Raw genomic sequence first — 23513 nt, forward strand, 5'->3', positions numbered from 1 at the left:
ACAGCAAGAATGCAGCATCACAAATCAGGAGGCGTGTCCTTTTTTTAAACTTTTAAACGTTTGGCGACCTTCTTCGTGGCGTATCATGCTCCAAATTTCATAGTGCAAACGCTCATTAAGAGCCAAGAGAGCCGAGTTTTCTCTGCAAGACTGTGCATGTTCTTGCATCAAGAATTGGTGAATACTGGAGGGTCGGTGGGAGTACACGTGCATATATATATATATATATATATATATACTGTGTACATACTGTACAACAACAAACAGACTCCAGATGATCTAGTGGGACACACATTTTCCCCCGTATGTTAAACTGACAGACACCACTCTTGGTGCTACCAGTCTAGTTGGACAACAAAGACAGTTTGAACTGTACACTTTGCCTTTCTTTGTACTTGGATTATTTTGATGACTGTGTTCATTTCTAAATGACCGCAACGGCAGAAAAGATTTTATAAAACGCACATCACACAAGTATATATTTGAGTGATATTTCGCAGTACTAGCAGTTTGACTTCTCCACTGTGAGAACAGAAGATGGTGTTAAGCTAAGATGAATTCCAGGTCACACGTGCAGAACAGTAAGATGCAGGATGTGCTGAAGATTTCAGTGGATTAAGAGCAGTAAAGAACCTTTATCCTGCGGTACGGGTAGAACACAGGGGTACAGATCCTGAGCAAAGTCTTTAACAGGCCTTCAAAGGATGTGTAGGAACAGCAACATCAAAGCCACTCTGACTAGCAAATCAACATTCAGACCACCCATCGGCCTTTTGTACCACTTTACCTCCGGGCATTACTTTGTAAGCCCCTTAAACAAAGACATCACAAGTCACAAGGGGCATTAAGAAGTTGGTCAGCATCTGAGGTCCGCCCTCCTCATGCCATCCCTTATTCTGCTTCACTTCTGTGCAACAAACTAAAACCTTCTCCCTCGTCCTGACGCAGGTGATAGTCACCTGCTGGACTGTAAAGCTGGACTACTTTGGCCAAGGTGAGACCCATTTATAAGGCTTGTGTGCTTGCTGCTGTGGACTTACAGCAATGCTGTTATTTTATGTTAATCCAAAACTTCCAAATACATGAAATTTCTGTCCAAATCAAGCCAGAGGTGTCATTGTCAGTTAGCCGGCCACAGAGGCACGTGTACTTTTATTCATTCACTGATATAAGATCTAACGGGGACAACATGCCATAAAATGTGCGTGCCAAATATTAACCGTTTAAACCAGCGATTCAGCAAGTCCACAAAGAAAAAGTTGTAACAAGCAAGTGCTCTCCTGAGGGACCTGATCCGCCCACAGCTTTTCTTTAGTGTGCATTAGTGGGGTCACCACTCTAAAACCAAATGAACACATTGTGCTGATTCTGTTGCTGGTCTAAGGCTTCTGGACCTGCACCGACAGCAAAGATGGCAAATGCGCTGCTGCTGATCTACCTGAACCCACTTAAGGTGCCAAAGGCTGGGAGAGCGCAAATGAATGCAAAGAATGGCAAAGTCTCCAAATCAAGCGGGGACACGGTAATGGAACCACTCTTCCATGCTGCATTAAAACATGTGACCAGGCCTCTGAATGCATCAGTCTCAGATGGGCAAAGCGTGTGTTAAGGCTGAGTTTAACAAATGCTTCGGGGATTAAATCTGGTAAAGTGGGAGTTCCTTTATTAGAGAAACTGACTTTCACTGTACTAATGTTCATTGCTGGCCCCAAATGTGCACCCATGGTTGCTTTTGTGTACTCCAGTCACCTGATCTGACCTCATTTTTAGTTTGCTTGCAAATCTCACAACATTTGCTGCCCTCATTCCTTTATGGCTACTGTTCATAAAAGTCTGCTGTAGCACAAACATTGCAAAAAAAATCTCACCCTGTACGCAGTACACATTTGCACATGTTATTTATTGGATGTAAGCTACTAAACAGGAGTCAGCAATGATTTTGATTTGACATATTGCAGCACCTTCAAAGGAAATCTATTTCAATGTGGTTTCCTGTGAACTGCCCATTGTCACAAGCCAATGAAAGCACCACATTCTCCTTAAAATGCATTAGAGACGGAGTGCCATTCAGAAGCACTGCATAAAAGAAATGTGTTGGTTTTTTCTTTTCGTTCCTCGGCTCTTTCACATTACCTCACCGTCTATTAGTCCCGAGACGTCTCTTACACACTGCCACATTTAGTAAATCCTTTTACTTAATTGTCTAATCCAACATCTTCCCTGCTAATCTGTTTTTCTTTTCAATAAATAGGCACACTTTTGTTTATTCTAAACTAAATGCTCATGATGAATGACTGATATCAGCAAGCTGAAAGCACCTTCCTGCAGTGGAACTCTCTAAACAGAGTGAAGTTCAGGTCGGCATTTTGCAAACACACAGAAGATGATGCTCAGGCAGGGCAACCTGCAGAAAGAGTGTCTATACTTTTTTTCTCCTCTCAACCACTTTCTGGCTGAGCACTTAAGTCAGCAAACAGCTATTCTAGGTTGAGATTAGTCATCAGACTTGAGCGATTAGCAACGCAATTACAGTTTGTAAGTGTCTTTCAAGGTGAAAACCGATCTCTTTACAGTTTTGTTGATCAGTTTAAAATCACAGAAAGAGACAAAACTACACCTAAGTCAGCAAGCCACTTGAAAAAAAGCATTCCCCCTTCCCCCCGAAAAAAAAAAGTAAATATCACACCAAAGAATTGCTCACAAATCAACAGGAAAAGCTTGTTTCCACTCTGTGTGTTCGTCTGTGCATATATAATGCTCCAGCATTTAGGAGGCAGGCAGATAATCTTTCAGCTGATGAGTGGCCTTGAATGAGGCATCTGGGCCGGGGGTAGAAGGACATTATACTTAGTGCGCTGTGCGTGGGAATCCATCAGAGCGATGAGTTCGGGGGCTTGGGTTTCAGTTTGCCACAAGCTGGCACCTGCAGCTTTTCAGCCTCTCCCATTGACAGCCATGGTATGGCAATCCGGTTCACGATGCTAAAGCTGCGCCCCCTCGTCTCCCGCCAAGAATTTGGCATCGCAAGAGCGTCCAACAGCAACTGCTCACGATGAACTAAATCAGAGACACTCCTCATCCCAAAACTACACAGCAAAGTTAGTCTCACACAAAAGGAGAACAGTGTGTATAGTCATTCTTAGAGTTTGTATTCAATATAATTATCCACGGATTAAAGGCACATTCTTCGTCGTGCTGTTCTTTGTGCCTCCGCATGTTCTTTGCTAATTATGTGATGTTCGTTTTGGATTTTCAGCTGTGAGAAAAAAAAATTCAATTTAGTCTTGAAAGATCCATTTTCAAAAAGACTGCGTTGGTGTTAGTTTTGTGATATCAAGAAGAAAGTGGAACAATCTACCGCTTTCAGTTAAAGAGCGCTCTACAGACTCTGCGTAAGACTCAGCTCAAAACATGAGCTTCAAACAGGTCTATGAACACCATTCATTTGGCACAATGTATTCTATCACTTAGTCTCTTATTCCTTTTACTTGCATAGAATGTATTTGTATATTTCAGGGCTGCATACAATTGAGAAAAAAAAATCACTTTGGAATGACGAGTTGAAAAATCGAAAATCTATAATCTTTCTTCAAAAGCTGAAAGACACTGTCAATAACGTAAATGTTTTTGCTCAAACATCACTCTTGTAGGCAAAATACTTCTATACACAAGTCATGGGGTTCAGCGTCTCTGCCGAGAACCGTTCAATATGCACAGGAGAAGCAGAGGATAGAAACACCAACCTTACACACAGACTTCCTATGTTTCATATTTACTGATACATACTCTTATACTCCTACATGGGTTTAGACCGTCGTGAGACAGGTTATCTTTATCCTACTGATGATGTGTTGTTGCAATAGTAATCCTGCTCTTGTATATAAAATGTTGTTTCCAGCAAGTTTTCACTTTGTGCTGTTCACTTACTGTCCCTACTGAAGAAACAAATAAACAGGAAAACTGATTACTCATCATACGGATATAGTCAAAACACACAAATTGGAATGAATACAGACCAGCTTTGCTTTCATTCATACCACAAGGTGTTAATGCACGTAAGAAAAAGTCTTAGCGCGTTGCTCTGCCTCCTACACAGCGTGTGCACGTACATTCCTGGAACAGGAGCATGTGAGGCCCTGCTTGCAGGCTCAGACGAGACTTGTGCAAGAAACACTAGAGTAAGCTATTACCAACAACACACTTACGCTGCCTACAGGCAACTCCCACAGGCCCAAACCCTCACTAACCCGCAAATGCAGGTGCATCCCCCCCCACACCCATTAAAAGCTCCACGCAGCCCTCAACAGCTGCTCTTTCCCCTTTCATAACCTCCTGACTACTAAAACTAGGAACTGCAGAACTACAGGATCAGAAAAAGATAAATCAACATAAATGCAGCAGATCTGGGAAAATTAATATATATGTATATTAAGTATCTGTATTGAGCAAAAGAATTCTATTTTCCCAACTTCCCCCATTAATGAGCTAACTCAGTTGTGGGCAGCCCTTGTTATAATCAGCCTCTTCGATGAGCTGTATCACAGTTACTTCTTAGCTTATTATAGTGAACTACATAATGCGTAACAAGCTTAATGCTACATTTAACAGCGGAACAGAGCCCGCTCAGACTATCTGTGGGAAACAGATGAGCGTGCACACCAAAACTCTCCTTCATATTTACATTTGTCAAGCTACATTTCAGGCTGTAATGCAATAAATCCACAACTTCTGTGTGCAACTTTGTGTGTCTGTGTGTGCTTGCAACTGCGGTCCCACTGGGTTAGGTAAAAAAAAATAATAAAAATGTTTCGAGGCATCCATCTCCCTCAGAGTCTGCACGTGCACCTCCAGGAAGCTCAACGCAGATCGGACTGCAGCGTGCGGCCATTACAGAAGGAGAACGGCTGAAGGACGGAGGGGAACACACGTCTGTCTGAGAAAGTGTCTGAAAGTGACACCCAATGCACAAAAATGCTGTTAATTGACTTTTGGCATTTCAGTTTAATGTCAGTTTAAGTATTGACATCATCCCCATATTAGTTACCAGCATCAACGTCTTTCCAAACTTATCTACATTTTATTTTTCCTCTTCGCTTCTTTTTGCTTATGCAAATACAGTTTACATGCTCCCTCCAGCAACTCTCCCTCACTCGCAAGTCATCTAAGTGGTGCAGGGGTCGGGAAGAACAATACCCAGACCACTCCTCACAGGGCAGAACACTGGAGTGGAGGAGGATTTTTTTTCCTCCGTCTCTACAACAAAACAACACTCCTATCAACATCCTGAGGGCTGGATCAACATGGAGGGTGGACTAAAACAGTGCAGATAAGATGCACGGGGAGAAGGAAAGGAAACGCAATGCAGCATGATACAGATGTTCCGGCCGTCTCTTTTCAGTCTATCGAACTGTCTGAGCCGGAGACAGTTTAAGCAGGTTGGATCAGTCCGATCCTTCCTCAGCTCGGTCACTATCCATCTTTTTGAGAAAACAGCTCATGATCGCAGCAGAACCCCCTGTCTGGATACTAATCTCAGGACACACTGCTCCACTGGAAAGAGATAAACAACTGGTAAACAGTGACAGTGATTAATTTCTTGTCTGGAAACAACAGGCCAAAGAAGGCAATGTTTCTGATCACAGAACTGATTAGCGCAATCAGAGAAAATTAAAGATCTAAATGCTTTCAACCAGAGAGATGAAAAGGCAAATGCTATCTAATGAAAGACGCCTCTTGTTTTCATTCCTGTGTTGTGAAACACTTTCAAAGGAAAATCAGATAAGACGGCTGAAGAGAGAACGCCATCTTTTTCTCTTAAAAAATGCAATGATTTGAAAGTCATTCAAAGTCTATAGTTGTTTTCAGTGGGCCAATTTAGCACCTGAACTCCAACTACAAAACCACTGTGTTGCGATGTGGGGAGGACCGCAACACAGAGGCCATCATCTTGCTGAAATAAGCAAGACCTTCCATTCACTCATATTCATTTACACTTAAAGAAATAAGACAGTCGTCTGCCCTGGATCCAGCAGAAGAAGAAGAGGAAGCAGTAGCATACTTCTGGTTAACAGAGCATAGAATAGAGCAGAGTAAAATAGAAGTTGGTGAAAAACATGGCAATTACAACAACAGCAGAAGCTCCTGTCAGGCGAACATTACCTCAGGTACCTTCCCCTCCCAAAAAAAACAAACTTCAGGGGCAAACCTATGCCAGAAAGAGTAAAAAAACAGTTTAGAGTATAATATGTCAGTCTAAACATCATGTTTTTGCTCTCATCTCAAATTCTTAAATAGCCCTCTAAAGCGCTTCTATGCAATGACAATTAAGCTGCTTTGAAGCATTTTAGATGTTTTCTAATTTTCATTCCAAGCCAACAAGAGCCAGGACATAATGGACTAATATGGGCCGAGGAGCCAGAACGAACAAAGAAAAATAACCTCTGTTTCTTTCCTGCATAGCTCAAAACAAAAGCATTCCTGCTATGAAAAAAAAAACTGAAAAAAAAAAACTCTCGTGGCATTTCCCCGGGAACATTTCCCACACTGTCAAAACAGCCAGCCCACAACACTACTTGTCATTAGCAAGTGATGTTGAACGTATTGCTCAAATTCTTAAATAGCCCTCTAAAGCGCTTCTATGCAATGACAATTAAGCTGCTTTGAAGCATTTCAGATGTTTTCTAATTTTCATTCCAAGCCAACAAGAGCCAGGACATAATGGACTAATATGGGCCAAGGAGCCAGATCGAAAAAAAAAAAATAATCTCTGTTTCTTTCCTGCATAGCTCAAAACAAAAGCATTCCTGCTATGAAAAAAAAAAAAAAAAGAAAAAAAAAAGCTCCCGTGGCATTTCCACAGGAACCTTCCCACACTGTCAAAACAACCAGCCCATAACACTACTTGTCATTAGCAAGTGATGCTGAGCAATACCTAAACTGCATTTGTTGCAGTTCAGACTGTCATCAAACACTCCCACACTTATCTCTACCTTCACGGTCCTGTATCATCACTCCTGCTCGTCCTGAAGTAACACATTCTGAAGCACACACACATGGTCATTAGTGGCACAGGATCAGCCACACAGAGGTCAGTGGTTCACAGGGGAGTCACATTTAATAGTACTGTAGCACTCAGGGCTAGCTGCCCTGCAGTCTGTAGCTAAAAGGGTCGCCTGCTGCTGAGTAACCCTGACTGTGCGCAGGGAGAGGGGGGGCAGTGATATTCAAACCCTCTGCAAGATTAAGCCAGAGAGACACAGATGAAACGGGACCAGCCTGCTTTCTATATGTGTGCCAGTCTCTGATGGGGCCATACCCTCAACCAGCACTGAAATGTGATCTTTCGTGCTGGAGGGGCAGAGGAGCACCGAGGAGAAGTTCTCTGGGGACTTCTGTGTGTGCACAATCTGCCTTTTGCTTTGGCTGCTGCAGAGCAGAACAGCACGCACCATTTAATGAAAGTGACCGAGTGAGCGCAGAAAGAGACATGCCAGGGTCATGACTGATAATCCCGATTTACAAAACAAAAAAACAAAACTATAAGCACGCCGAGCTTTGACTGCAGACTAGCTGTTCAGTTGTATCCCCCCCCCCCCTCAATCTGCAGGGAACATGCATTACGCACACTTCAGGGGAGAGACTGAGAGCAACTGTTCTTTCTAAATCTGTCCACTGAAAAAACACACCCCTATGTCCGCCTAAGTGAGCACGTCTGTAAGCAGACAAGACTGCCGTTCAGGCTCTCTGTGGACATTAACGCTCCTCTTTTTATAAACCAGGCACTACCTTTTTCGCCTCCTCCTTCTGCTCTAACAGCCCCCTCTGTGTTAAGCAAAGACTGCATCAGGCATCCTTGGATTTTCATGAGTGCCAGATAGATATTAATAATGAAAAAACACAAATAATACACACTAGTGTGCTAAATTCGGTCATCTGCGCTGCTCGCTCGTTAATGGAGAGGCATGCAAAGAGCCTGCAATGTCTAGACAATGAAGTGTTATTAAAGAATGATATTGTAATATCATTAGACATTTCAAGCACACATATGCTGCATGATCGCACGCCCCCTCCAAACAGTAATGCAGATGCAGAAATCTCAAGTGACCCAACCTCACGAGTCATCCCACATTGATAACAGCTTCTCAACATCACTGGCTTGTAAATCACACCTCCTCTAATAGCCAGAGGTCACAGCCACTGTCCACTGCTTGGAATGAATCATAAACTTAAGGATAAGAAACACAATCATTGACCATTTCGATCCGCGTGTGGGTGCAACGCCGAAGCACAACAAGACGATGACAGAGTGTTAGAGGCTGAAACACCAAAGCGAGAGGAAAAGTGATTCAAATGCGCCCTTCGCTCAGCTGTACAACAGAGACCTCTTCTAATGCAACCTTTGCTGAGACAAAATGTTCACCATAGCAACACCAGGAATGGTATGTCATTAAACTAAAGGAAAAAAAAAAGGAGGAAAAAGGTGTAAATGCACACACACACACACAAAATCCTAGGAACTGATTTCAGTTTCCTCCGCTGGCAGAGTAGAAGAGGTGGAGTACAGATGCTGCGTTCGTTACATTACCATAGCGACAAGCGCGGGGGGGGCAGTGGATCAGGAGGAATGTCCTACTGTGTGTGCACACACACACGGAAAGATAACATCCTGATTTCTGAGACGCCCACATGTGTGCGCGCTTTGTGTCTCTCCAAGGACACCACAAGTAGCCCTGGATGTGCACAGCATTGTCCTACAAAAGCAGGCGGCTCCTCCCCTCCGAGCCACTGCAAATTGAGATGGGGTTGACATTAATAGGTTTGGGGAAAGTTTGAGGGGGAAACCTCCTCCAGATATGTGTAGCCTATATAGCGACAAAATCCATTTTGGAGAAATATGGAAATGGGGCTGAGGATTTCTGAGCGAGCAGATGAAAGATCGAAGGGTCGGCGTGGGTTCAGTGAAGCTTACAAAAAGGCGAGACACTGTATAACAAGCCGGTACTGTTTGGACTCTGGAAGATAAAAATACTCAAAACACCCCTGACATCTAGTCTCCATGGTTATCTGAATATCAGCAGGAATAAAAAACAAACCAAAAAAAATTTTTGCCCCACTTATATGCTCCTTTTTGACATGTGAGAACACGTCTGTTGTCTTAAACACTACTTTACTGGAAGGAAGCAGATGATCGCGCCGAGAGCCCTCTGAACAACAATCAAGGTCATCAGAGCATGTGCTGCTTTTGATGGAAAACTGTATGAGGGAAAGTCTCAACTGTGGCGGCTCAAACAGCCATTTCCGGTGGAGTATCTTGCCAAGGTTAGGGCAAAGCAAGCTGGCACCCGAGGCCATTTTCTCCTTGTTTTTGTGGCAGGTTCAATAGCTGTGCTGCATTGGCTCCCCGTGACGCAGCAATCTGATCAATACTGGGTCTTGAGGGCAGGCGGCACAGAAGGCAGTGTATGCGTTGCATGGGGCGTGCAATGGTGTGATGAGGAGCCGGCGCCGTGGTTAAGGCTGTGCAATCATTTCAATGTCATCCTCTGTCCAACAGAGTTCACACATCACTCTCTACACTTAAACACACGGTTAAAGGACTCCCAGACAGCTGTCAGTTAAGCAGATTCACAGTGAAACAATGAGTGAGGTGCCTCAAGATACATTGTTAAGCTCGAGCAAGAAAAAAACCATTAAGAGGCTCAGAATTAAATTAAACAATTGAATTAAATTAAAAAATTTAAATTTTGGAGGATTTGAAGTCTTTCCTTTGCATTAAATATCTTTCAATTAAAAAAAATGGATTAACTGATAATCAAAAGAGTTGCAGCTTTACAGGAAGAAGCCATCTGTGCGGGGCACAGACTGTGGGGTGCCCCTTGTCCCAATAATCCAACTACAAAACCAAGACAGACAATAGATTATCTCTGCAATCATGATCTTCTCCATAAACTATGAGGAGTATGTGGTCTGCAGCCAACGTGAGCCAACATATTAGCAAAAAAATGTAAGGATGTCATGCAAAAAATGTCTAAATGTTTTAAGGGGGAATACAATAACAAAAACAACCTGCTAACGCTTAAACACAGCAGAGCCTTGTCAATTCTGGTCAAACACGAGAGCATGTTTCATTACCGCTGCCGGTTTTCAATGTGCGCACACATACCCAAGAACACAGCTGTATTATACACACTGACAGGAGCAGACAGTATTGGCCCATTAATCATAAGCAACCTAGTTTTGCTTTTCCCAACACATCCCGTCTCCCATGTGCCTCTCGCCCGGGGTTGACTTTGCAGTCTGTATTTACCTCAGCGAGGTGCAGAGGTCGCGTGCAGTGGAGACTGGATTCAAAGAACAGAGGGAGAACATTTTGGATAAACAAACACGCATGCTCATACTGGTCAAGATGAGCAAGATCCAACCGGTTGGAAGCTGCCCTCTAAATCCATCAAAATGTAATCATCCGATCTATTTCTAATGGAAATTAGATCAGCTTGGATAACTGTGTTAAAGACCGTGAAACCCGAGAGCATTGAATGCTTCTAGTCACATACCAGACCAGCGTTGCTTGTACTGCAAAGCAAGATTAGTGAAGCTGCTGAAGTCTGAGAAGCAGCCTCTATTTATTCAAATAAATTCATCAGGCCTCGGCTGTGTAAACCACCTAATGGCTTTTGTCTTATGACAATAATTCTTCCAGTTTTTACAAGTGTCACTCATAAGCAAAGAGGATAAAATGGATCACAGGATGGGACTGATTCATTCTCTACACTGAAGTGGTTCAGTTTGCTTACCCAGATAGAGAGACGCATTTTCTTTCTTCACGTTGTCATCCAGGTAGGTGGGCCCCAGGGTGTAGATCGGCGTTGACCCCATGCCAACGAGTATCTGGGCGCAGATAAACAGCGCCACGTACAGGTTGTGCTCATTGCCCTCCTGGTCGCGAGGGCACGACGCCACGTCGAGTTCGCGCCCGCTGTTGTTGACGTTCTGACAGAGGCCTTCGTGGCCAGCTGAGGAGTTCACCTCTTGGATCTGGTAAGGTGGTGAGATGAAGTGCGGCAGGGAAAACAATGCTGCTCCGATAGCAATCACAACACCACCTACAGCCAGCCAGCGTGGCCTCTGACCTCTGCCGCCAAAGTAGGAGATAAAGACAACCACCAGCAAGCTGCCGATGTCAAAGCAGCTGACCAGCAGGCCGGACTCCGAGCTGCGTAAGCTGTAGCGCTTCTCAATGGTAGTGATGACGCTGCTCAGGTAGCCCGAAACCATCAGAGACTGAATGAAGGTCAGGTAGCACATGCAGAACAAGAAGCAGCGCGAATCACTCAAGATGACTCGGACATACTTTCGAGCTGGGATGCGGATGAAGCGAGTGAGAGAAAAGCCACGTTTTTTGTTTGTTTTTTCCACGGGCAGAGAGCTGCTGAGCCCCACCATGCTGGAGACGGAGGGGGAGAAGTCTGTCCTGGACGAGGGAGATTCTGCCAGGCTGGAGTCTGGGGTTTTCAACTGGAGCTCCCTGCTCACCTCCACAGCCATACAGGTGTGGGTGATGTTGAGCGGCCTAAGCTCAGCAGCCTTGCCATCTTGCCGACAGGGTCCATTCAGGATGGGTAAACTTTTGGATTTGAAGCAGTTTCCCGCGTCCATGTATTGGTCCTGGAGCTCACAGATCTCCAGAGAATCGGACAGATCGCTCCCCGTTTCGTCGTTGTCCGATGAAGTCATGGTGCAGCTGGACTTTGAGATTCAGTCGGCTCCTGGTAGGGCTGACGAGTCCGTCAGTAACCGGTGCACATGAGGACACTGTGGAGCTGCTCGCAGGGCTGGGTGCTGGGGAGAAGACTGCCAGTAGGAGTGAGGCAGACTGAACCCCTCTGGTTATGTGCATGTTTTGTTCCACATTTCTCCTTCAAGCAATGCTGCTCTAACACAAGAATCCACTCACAAAGCAGAACATGAGGCCCCTGATATTCTTAGAAGCTTCTAAACCCCTGCGATATTTGCGTTTTCACTGACTATAGGATATAACTCTCTCTTCAAAAACAGGAGATGATCTTTTGAGTTATTTCTTCTTTGTGAGCAAATACTGTATATTTTGTCAACAAAAAGGGTGATTTTTACTTTGATTTTACAGCTTTCGATCGCATGTTGGTCTTGAATTTCATGGCTCTTTGTTAGATAGCAACCTTGCTTCACAGCTTTTTATGTTTCCTTTGTCCCATAGCTGTGCAGCATCCTAGAAAACAGACATAAATAGGAAACGAACATCAGCAAATCTCTGTAAAATAAATAAAAAATAAAAAATCCACTTGCAGAGTGGATACACCTATAAGGTCTGTTTAAAATCAAACCCTTCTGACTCCTGTCATTGAGGTGTTGCAGTATATCCATACCGGATTACAGCAGCCTCTTAATATCGCTAAAATGCTACACAACACCAGTAAATATTCAAACAATAATAATAAAAGAAAAAATAACCCACACTGACAACCTACAGCAAATGTGTCAAAAGAGTGTCTCAGCGGTTAATCGGAGTAAAAACCCTGCTCTCCTTTGTAAAAACGAGAATTTATACCATGAGAACAAAAGACCACGCTGTCCATAAATGCCTCAGTCCTGAGTTTGAAAATAAATTAAACGCTAAATTAAGACATTTTCGCAATTCAAATATAACGACATGCCAGCTTTGACCAAAAAGAATGACAAAACGTGTAATTTGACATAAGTTGGAGGAGAGGCTAACGGTAGAGAGGGCTGTGATACTCACACAGGACCGAGGGAGGTAGCCTGTTGTTCTCTGCGTAGCAACCACACAGTGAATGAAAACTGTTTGATGAGGGTGGCTGCTGCTGCCGGAGGAGGTGGGAGAATGCCTTCACTGTCCGACAACTTGTCGGATATTTCACTCTTCAGAGTTCCAAGAGCCACCTGCGTAGGGAAACAAACAAAGAAACAACACACAAAAAACTCGAACTTTGGCTCTTTGTTTTTATAATGTCCGCTCAAGCAACAAATAAATATAGAAAATCTTGTGTATATCATTATTAAACATTTTCGCGGTCGAAAATAATTCAATCTGCGATTCCTTACATCCTTTCAGGATCTAAAAAATAAAATTAGTTGTTTTACTTTTGCATATATGAAATGTTAAAATCACAAAGATACTTATTTGTCACTTTCACCTCAAACAGACAAACCCACCATGTAGGACGTGGAATATCTAACTTACAAAAACCAACGTGCAATCTCCGAAGGCATCGTGGGACTGACCGCAGCCATGTTTGGACTTGTAGTTCAATTCGTGACTTTAACTTTACAACCACGTTTAATGAACAACATAAAAATAATTGAGTATCCTTGAGTCTTGGAAACGAAACAGGCCACACCGAAAAAAAACCTAGATGTGACTGCACTCGTTTAATTTTTCATTCACTTTACTTGGCTAACGCTAACTCTTCGCGACTTCATGTACCAGCATGCTAGCCGGACCATATGGTGGCTCTTCTAGTGCGATGCGTCATGTAGACAGCTGGGACACCTGCTGACTTAGCAGTGTCCTGTCAGTGGTCGCAGGTTCGTGCAGTCAAGGGGCTAAGTGCTTGGCTGTCTGACCCAACAAACTGACACTAAACGGAAAATACTACCACTGATTTACTGATGAAAAGTGACGTAACTATCAAAGTGATGCTTACAGTTTAAATAAAGTTTTAGCACTTTTTCAAAAGCATTTCTATGTCGAAAATATCAACTTTACACAAGACAAATCGCATACATATATTATGGGTATGCTTTTTTTTTTAAATATGCCAATACTTAATCTGTGTTTGACTTCATCTGGATAATCGCACATTCTCGCACATAGCTTTCTTTTTTATGAATATTCCCACACAGTTTACATTCATGACTTGAAAGACATTACATGTCAGTTTAATGTCAGTTATTGACCTGGTCATTAATTGTATGTCTAAGCTTCTTTAAACACTGTCCTGACAGAGGGATGGATGGCTTTTCCAAACGTCATTAATCAATTTCCGGGGCTATAAACTGGATGATCGATCACTCGTTCTCATTCTGATGCTTTTTGGTTCCTATTTTTTTAACAGAACTCATTCCAAATGTCTTTTTCTCACCACCCAGACTTGGTATGTGTGTGCAATCTAAATCTAATCTAACATTTTTGTGAAGCAATGATCTCTATACTAAGTGATACACACACTTTCTAGACCTCAGCACCCTTTAGGTGTCTCGCAAGAACAGTCAATCATACAGAATCGATGAAAAGCATCATGGTCCATCACAGGCTTTTGTCGCCTCTGTTAAGCGGGTTGTCATCGCTGCCTTTCAGAATGCAGCCGGCTGATCAATACCACAAACCACCATGAATACATATCAGCAGCTGGGTATGTAAGGAGATATTTAACAGTTTTTGACAACGTGCCGGCGTTGCAGTGGCAGTGTACTGTGTTATAATGTCTACATCATTTTGTATTCTGAGAGGCAAATGCTACTGATTTAGAGAGAATAGCAAAGTTGTACCATGAGCCTTGAGACATTTAGTCAGCCCATGACCTTTCTTCAAACTCAGAGAGTGTATGGCGAACTCACAAATGACAGGATCAGCCTTTTCTAAAGGTTAATATGGCCATGCCTGCTCAGAAATTGTCTTAATGGGGTTCAGTACTGCCTTATCTAGCAGAAATGCCAGCTGAAGAACAAAACGTCTCTTTTTCTGGTGTTGAAAACTAAACAGAAAACTTCCCATGAGAACGGAAAAAGTTTATACAATAGAGGTGGAACGAGCATGCCAGCATTTTTTAAAAAGGGAAGCTGCTACAAAGCTTCCCTTTATATCAAAATGCTTCCCACAGTCGTTGCCAGTCATTATGGATATATTCTTTTTCATATTCGCGGCAATGAAAATGTGCAACTCCTTAGTCGTTATTAGAGAGGTCCATAAAACTGTTTGTTGCACTTATTGGGTCAGAAATCTAATTTCTTTTTAGACTGTCAAAAGCATTGAGAAATGTCTAGAGCAGTTTTATGCAGAAATTGATTCATCGCTGTCCAACAACAGACGGCAATAACTAACAGTCCAAGTGACTTGATTTTAAAGATATAGTGCGATCAATTGTTACTCAAAAAAGTGCCTAAAAAGATTTGTACATAGGTTGTTTGCAATGTTATGCTTTATTTAGTTGATGTTTTATGATGTGACGGATCAGTATAAATAGAGTGTCGGTCACCCAGAGGAGAGAAATGCAACACTACCCTCTACTGTGCAATCTCATGCAATGAACCCAGGATTTGTAGAATGTTTGTGTTTTTAAGGATGACCAGTAGATGGTGCTTTGCCCTTAACATTATGGACACTTGACAAGGGACTGAGCTGTCAATATAAGGGCAGATCTTACCCAGACTGGTGAAATTATAAATGCAATTTCATTCGTTACATCAGGAGTGGTAAAATGTACATTTCAGTGAAGTTAATTTCCTTGCACAGTACTTTTCAATTGATCTTTTTTTTCTGGTTTCAGACATAGAATTTGCTTGTGTTGTTGTTTACATCCCTCCATGCAAAATTTGAAAAAATGAACAACATGCAGATTTTGTCGTTTGCCTTCAGCAGCCTCAGGACAAAAAAAAACTCTGGACATCACCTCAATTTACTCTCATCTTATAAAAACATGTTTGGATTGGAAGCCCAAGAACAAAACGGGGAAATCTTCAGTTCATAGACAAAGCATTTATTTTGGTCACAGGTAAAGACAGAGCCCTTGCAGGGCCTCTGTCAGAACGAGCTCCGATCTCTGGAAATAGTTCATATCTATCTTCTTCACACTTATCATCTTGGGCTGGGTCAGCCCCGTTCAGAAGTTGGACTTACACGAAATCGAATGTAATTGACCAATTATTAGTGACGTGAACAGGCCAACCACCGTCCACATCATGTTCTTGGGATGTGATAAACAACGTGTGTGTGTGAGTGTTGCTTTTGGCGTGTATCTAATGTAACAGACCTATCTGACAAGATAGAGAACTTTCATCTGTCCCAGTTATTTAGCCCAGTTATGCTATCTTGAAGTCTTGGACCATTCAAGGACATACTTTGTGTAGTATGAGCAGAGTTGACAAGTACAAAATAGGAACATAGGTTATTTAGAAAAATACAGAATATGAATATATAATGTCTAAGAAAGCCAATTATAACGCTTGTGTCTTTGAGAGCAGAGGAGCTACATCTGTAATTTAGTGCTACAATCTTCTGCTGTGCAACAGCAGGCATGTTAGGCCTAAACTGACAGTGGGTGTGTGCACAGTTGTTTGTGTCTGTTAGCCCTGTTGCAGACAGGTTCCAGCCCCCTGTGACCCTGAACAGGATGAAGCTGGCATTGCGAATGGATTGATCTTGAATCCAGACTGCCTTTAAGCCCGTGTCTGTGAAAGCAACGTCCACTGTCGCTCTGCAAAGGCTTAAAAAACAAACTATATTGATTAGGGAATGCGCTATAACAAGGAATTATTGGTTAAAGTGACATTAGAGGTTACCAGTTTGAGGCTAACTCATACAAGGGACCTAAAAAAAAAAGAAAAATCAAGAAATCTTGGCTTCTGTGGCTGTCACAAATTTGCTGTGCCAGTGAGATATGTCCTTCTGTCAGTTGATAATTCATGACCTAATCAGTGTAATCGTGATGTGTAACTGGTCCAACACTTCCCATGGCCTTGGGCGGGTCTTCTCCCTGCCCCATCCCACACTGTTCCTGTTAACCATCTCAACTTTATCGACATTACAGGAATCACTAATGAAGCTCTGTCTGTTTCTGAGGGTCCGTCTGCCTGTGGAGCTATTAAAGGGAATAAAGTGCAAACTCACACAGACATGTGTGTTCATGAATACTTGTGCTTCCCCATCCCCCACCATTCGCATCCACACAGTGTAGTTTTTTTCCCTGCATGTAGCCTTGACTGCTATAACTGCTGTGTTGCATACGGGAACATGTAATACTGGCAGATATTGAGGTGTTTGCTTCTGTAACTGGAAGTCTGGAGTGTTGCTAAGAATTCCTGGACCTCCGAGGAAAATGTGATAAGAGTTACGTGTGTAATGTTTATTCACTGGGCTCCTTGTTTTATTGCTCCTTTACTTGTAGCTGTTCTTCCAGCATTTTGTGAAAAGATGCAAAAGAAACAATCCAAATGTGTCTGACTGTGCATGGCTTCATCAGCTAATGGTTTTACAACAGCACTCAAAGATATAAGAGGACTCTATGCGTGAGCTATAACCCTCTGTGGTACTGTTTTATCACATTCTGCTTACAGGAAAGGCATCCTCTTAAATTAACCATCCTCTTTGTGTGTTTGTTTTTTTTTTCAAGTCAACATTCTTGTCTTGTGGACAGACTCCCTGGTCTGTAGCTAGGACTACACCCCAAATTAGTTTAACCATTCAGAGGGGCTTGCAACTGGAAACCTCGCAACCTAAAGAGAGACTGATGCATATGAATGAAGCAAGCAGATCAGGGCAGAAGGGTGGTGTAGTAATTGTGAGGAAAAGTACAAGGGATCCAAAATAAAGACCCCTACTATAAGCCTGTCGAGGCCCCCTTACTGTGCAGAGCAATCCGGGCAGATTGGTCCCCATGCTTATGCAAAAGTCCTCACCACCCCCCCTCTTCTTTGCCCATCCTCCAAAGAGAGTCTAACCTCCAAAAGCCTGACTGGTTGTCGAGGTCACCCAATGAGTGGACTCAAACACAGGTCCCTCCATGACAAAGGCTAGCTGAATGTTCCCTTCCTAATAAATCACGAGGACATTAACAAAAATATGCCTTGTTAAGAAGAGGGCACAACAGTCCCCTTCCCTGCAGTGATCTTTAACACTGATAGCATACAGCCTCGATTAGTAGAGACAATCACACGGTGATGGCCAAGAATTATCCCCTGCTGAGCGTTAGAAACACATTTGACTGATTTAAAAAACAGATCATTGATATCTATTCATACCAAATGAGGAGCCAAGTTAAAAGGCCATGTTTAAAAGTTACGCTGAAGCAAAATGAAAACATTATCAGATGTAGCATAATCAAAACTGAAAGTCTTTACTCTAAAATGACACGAAGTTTCGTGGAAAGTTCACTGAATTTAAGAAAACGAAAAAAAAATTTTTTACCCCTGTGATTCGGTATCAAAAGTGATTAAACTAAATGAACACCAATGACTTAACTATATGTCATTTGAGAAGGTCAAAATTTGAACAAAACTGTACAACATATGCAAGGAAATCACCTCAGCACATCGTGTTTCAGTGACAGCACCCGACCGGTGAAAGTAGAGAATTGAGCCGTGGGTTTGAGCAAGATTTTACAGCAGTGTGCTCATCATGTCAGTCCTTCCAGGGACACCCAGAAGAGACTTTGAGTTTACTGTAAACAGTGGGATGTTTCACACTCTCCTCAATTCCCCTAAAACATATGGAAATGGGCTGTACCTTCGGGGCTTTGTCTTCCTCCAAGAACATCCACACAGCCCTCTAAATGTTAAAGAAGGGACTGCCAAACATTTCATATTCATGGAAGACAATTACCTTAATATGAATGGAATAATTGCTCTTTAGAATCTTAAGCTTCTAACTGAAGTGTGTGTGCTTTTTTTTTTTTTAAGGCCCTTGGGCCACAGTGATCATCATCAGCCACCTCAGCAGAGGTTCTGTCTCATCTTCTGTTATGGGGAAGAAATGCTTGCCTCCTATTTTGGCACGCATATGCAATAGGCCCCAGTTTTATTTATGGGCCAGACTTGTGTGTCCAACAAGGATCTACCTGCAGCTGGGAAAATGCTAATGTATACTCATTACTTACTTTGTCTTTTTAAATTTTTCTTTCAAAAAATGAAGCATGATTGCTGAGAAGATTCGATAAAAATGGAGTTTTCTTTAGTGACGGATAATCAAAAGCACCAGTTAACTCTGAAGATGCAGATCTTGTGCATCATTAATCATCTTAAAAATGATCAAATCTTTTATTCTGATCTGGCCTGGTCCCACTTGAGTAAAGGGAAATGCTTTTCCTATTGTTGTGTGATGACACACATCAGAGGTGCTTGAGCATGTGCCTTCTAAACCCCTGAAGAGGATCCTTCTGCCCAGCTCATCCCGCTAATTACCTCCTAGTCATACTGTAAAAAGGCCACTCCTGCTAATCAACCTAAGCTGCGAGGAAGGCTGGATGCAAGTGCAAACAGAGGGAGATATGTATGGGTCAGGGATGAAGGGAATGGCAGTGTTTCAATGAAGCTGATTAGCTCAAAAGCTTTGTTGGTTTGACAACTTGCAAGGTTTTGGTGACATCTTCCAAGATGCATATGGATGTGTTTCCGCTTACATAGCTGAGAGGTAGTCCCCCACAGAAATACTTTTTTTCAGGGAATCTTGCACTAATAATAAAAAAGAATCAGCTAGGAGTGTGTGCTCATGTTGCACACATTTGTGGATTTGTGCTGTGAAATTAAAACTAATCATTCTCAGTGACATGGAACATACCAAACTGGGATTTAGCTTTTAGGTGGCATGAGTGAAAATTGCTTTAGATTTTCTTTTTTGTTTCAACAAGATACACAGTGACAGTATTACTACAAATGCTTTTAGGATATATGTGGTGAACATTGTTAAAAGGTTGAGCTTAAAGGGGTTTCCTCTCTGAATTATGTTTGCAGCAACACCTTTTCAATGGGTTTGTGTATAAGACGATTCAACCCTGTTCATCCAAAAGGTGTGTAACATAGAAAAAGAAGAAAATTTCACTTTTAAATTCTTTCAAAGGCCAAACAATTGGTCACTGAAATTCTCAAATACTTGAAATGGAATCAAACTTTATCTTTCTCAGGCCCAAACAATAAAGCTTCAAATTCTTTTACTTTTTAAATGTTTAATTTATACCATTTTAAATCAAACACATGTCCTCAATTAGCTGCATTTTTCTTTTCTTTTTGATTTTACACAGCGCCGAATTTATCACCTGCTGTCTCCACGGCTCCTATAGAGCAGAAAGACAAAAGCTTCAGTTCTTTCTGCTTTTCTTCACTGCTGTCTTGATCATTCCAGTGACCACACACACGCACCCTCCTTTCAGTGATCAGGTTCTTGAGACACAGCTGCTAAACAGAGCAATGCCCTCTGCTCCTGATCCACACCTCTGTGCGCACACACACACACACACATACAACGCAGTGGTGTTTGGACTGTAATTACTGCAACGCTGTCTTTGTCCGCACCATAATCCCAGGGATCTCATTGTTGGTCACACGTGCCTGTTCCCTCACTACTGCCAACGCTCACCCTCCTACTTGTCCTTTAAACCACCCCAAACATCTCAGAGAGGCCGTCCCTTTTTTGCCCCACGAACAAGAGAAGTGTGCTGCACCACAAAAGGGACTAGAAAGAGGGACAATTAGCCCTGTGACAGTAAGCCCTGGCGTCGGCCTGGAAGCATGACGCACAATGGGACAAAGTTTTAAATGGCACTTTAATGCAAACACCGGAGTGTGCTGCCTCATGCTTGGAGATACTCTACTCACAGGCCTTTGTGACGGAGAAACAAGTGGTCATTCAATTAATTTATTAGTTACACATTAATTGGGAGGGAAGGGGGTGAGATGTTGTACAAGGTGGTTGAAAAAAGATGTCATCAGTGGGCTGAGCTTTTAATTGAATTCAGGGCTAGTCATTCAGAGATTGCTCTGTTAATGATTATATAGAGATCAATAAACAGAAGGGAAATAACATCAAGAAGACACGAGCACAGTGTTTTCAACTGTTAAGTCCTTTGAGATCGGACAGAGCTCTGTCTGTGCATCCAAAGGAGTAAGAATACAGTTTGCAAACTCTTCCAATGTTCTCGCAAACACAGTCTCACAGCACACTCACATCTTGTGCTGCCCGTGTTTGGGCTGCTGAGCTCCTCAACAGGTTTCCACTGCTGCTGCATCTCTGCACTGCAGGACCCACATTAATGATCGGCATGCTTACATAAACCCTCCGTGGCTGTTCTGTATCGATCAGGTGATCCGGCTATCAGATAAGCTAACAGATCTATGAAGGAGTCCCGCTGTAATTGAGTTGCTCTGTGGGAGTGGGAGTGTTGCCTGTGTTCTCCACACACATTACACATGCCCAAAGGTGTATTCCAGTACAGGACTGTCAGCATCCTGTTGTGTTTCTTTTTGTGTGTTTCAAGCCATGGGAGATGCTGTCCCTGCGCTAATTATGAGTTGTAAAGCAGGTTGTGATTGTGGTTGTTGGTTTGCGTCCCAGAGGGGGATCAACATTCAGTCTGTCCATTGCACTGTGTGATTAGACAGACCAGAGAGGGAAAGAAAGTTTAAACTAAGATGTTGATCTAATTGATACAAAGATAATAGCATGTGAATCCTCTCATACATGCATGGCTCTGTCATTTTGTAGCATTTTACTGGAATACATGCATAAATCATGCAACTGACTAACACATTAGATAATAATGGAGTTTTAAAACCCAATCTCTGGGGCAATTTGCCTTTAAAATACATTAAGGGATACACCACTTATTGGAGAAGCTTGAGAAACTATACAAAGACGAGACAGAAACTTGAGTAGGGTTAGATAAAAAGCTGTAACAAGGTATTATTGTAGCTCTGATAAATTAAACAAAGCTTAATGGCTTGAAAAGGCTGAAACTGATCAAACTTTTAAGATGTTAAATCTTAATCACAGTGACATGTACAAATTTGAAGAAACTTTATGTTCCTGTGAATGGTCAAATGAGTACAGGATGAGCTGGACTGCAAAAAGCATTAAGTTGAATATGAATCATTCATTTTGATTTTTAAAGTTAAAGTTAACTCAGCTTTATTTATATTATGCCAGCTCACAACAGAAGTATGGAACTTTAGAGAGAAGGCAAACAAGTTCAATTCAAGATTAATGTCCAAGTCCAGATCTTCCAAAGGGTTTAACAAGACTCTCCAGTGGTGGTAGAGTAGGACAGAGCAGAAACTAAGGCTTTTAGAACTTGTAAACCATCATCATTCATTATCGTAACAAGTTCTTTGGTCTGATTAAGTTAAAATAGAACTTTCTGACCACAAAGAGCCAAAGTATGCTTGTTGAAACACCTCTGCAGATGTCCCACACAAGGGTGGAATGATCATGCATCAAGGGATTCTGTTGAAGAAAACACAGTGAGCAACCTCATCAGATGCAAGCTGGAGGTTTTGCCATAGCCCTCACAGTATCCTGACCCAAATATCATAAAATCATTTGTGGATAGATCTTCTTTAATCTTCTGATTTGGGTCCTTTGCTGTTTTGTTCATTTGAAATTTGAAAAAGTTACACCAAACACAAGCATTTAAGGATATTTAACATTCAAATCTTGCTTGCATCTGTGTTTAGATGTCAGAGGAGATACTAATTAAGTTAAACAAGTAACACAGGTGTCGTAATATATTTGTCAGTGCGGGTATGTGTATGTGTGTGTGTGTGTGTGTGTGCGTGTGTGTGTGTGTGTGTATGGAATATTTCCTCTGTGGCCCGTCCACGCTTCCATGGGCACCTGTGACACTAATGGTACCTGTCAGCTCCCTTACCTCAGCAACCACAAAGGCCATATAATTATCACACACACATACACACACACACCACGTCTCCACTCCGAGCTTCGTATCCAGCTGAAGATGGGTTACAGAATGGCAATAGTAACAATTAATGGCCACTCAGTCTGGGAGCTGCCTTCATTAGGTGTGTGTCGTGTGAGTTGAAGGGGCAGTGTAATGGTCAGGTTTAAGGCTAATAGGGCACTGGGGGATAAGGGCACCTGAGTGAGGCCCAACGCTCATATATTACAGACACTGACTTGTGTGTACAAACATAAACTACAGCAGAGATAACGCACAAAAGAGAACAAAAGAGTATTATCATGACTGTTATGTACAGGAAGAGTTTTCTGATAAGATAAAGGAGCAGCTGTAAAATGCTACTTTTAAAAAAAAATAAATAAATAAAGCTGTGCTAACATGCTTAAACAGAGGTCTGTGAATTATATTGTTTTGGATAGGATGCCAAAATCAAGCTTTTTAAATCCTCACAAAATTAAATTTATATGTATTTATGCATATTATGGCAAAATGAAACTCAGTAGATTGAGATTGGGGGAAAAAAGTGCAAATCACTCCTTTAGACTCTAACCTCAATGGAGGTTTGAAGCTTCAAATGTGGTGCGTTATGGTCAAACATTTTTTATCCATCTTTTCAAACCTGAGCCGTGTCGTATTATTCTTAGTGAGGAGAAACTTGCTCCAGCGACCCTTACAAACAAGCCATACCTGTTTAGTTTTTTTCGAAGTATACTATCTTGAAGCTGAATGTTCTGCTATCATGAACTTTAATGTCTAACATGCTAACTGAGGCCTGTAGAGTCTGAGATGTAGTTCTTGGTTTTATGCAGTTTCTCAGAGCATTGCACAGTCTGACCT

At 42.2% G+C, this 23513-nt stretch overlaps 1 protein-coding gene across 2 annotated transcripts in view; it reads right to left on the minus strand.

Moving 5' to 3' along the window:
- The window catches only part of slco5a1 (solute carrier organic anion transporter family member 5A1), a 35803-nt gene extending 22892 nt beyond the window's left edge, over positions 1-12911 (minus strand). Inside the window, exons 1-2 of one of the 2 annotated variants that reach the window (XM_072378530.1) lie at positions 12776-12911; positions 10794-12244 (exon numbers count right to left, since the gene is read on the minus strand). In XM_072378530.1, coding sequence (XP_072234631.1) covers positions 10794-11733 — 940 coding nt within the window. In that variant the 5' untranslated portion in view covers positions 11734-12244; positions 12776-12911. Of the gene's footprint in view, positions 1-10793; positions 12245-12503; positions 12627-12775 lie in introns of those variants that run through there. The other variant, XM_072378531.1, reaches the window with a different exon arrangement.
- Positions 12912-23513: the final 10602 nt, after the last annotated feature.

Source organism: Leuresthes tenuis, unplaced genomic scaffold (assembly GCF_036924035.1).
Source record: "Leuresthes tenuis unplaced genomic scaffold, fLeuTen1.0.hap1 SCAF_24, whole genome shotgun sequence".
NCBI classification, from domain to species: Eukaryota; Metazoa; Chordata; class Actinopteri; order Atheriniformes; family Atherinopsidae; genus Leuresthes; species Leuresthes tenuis.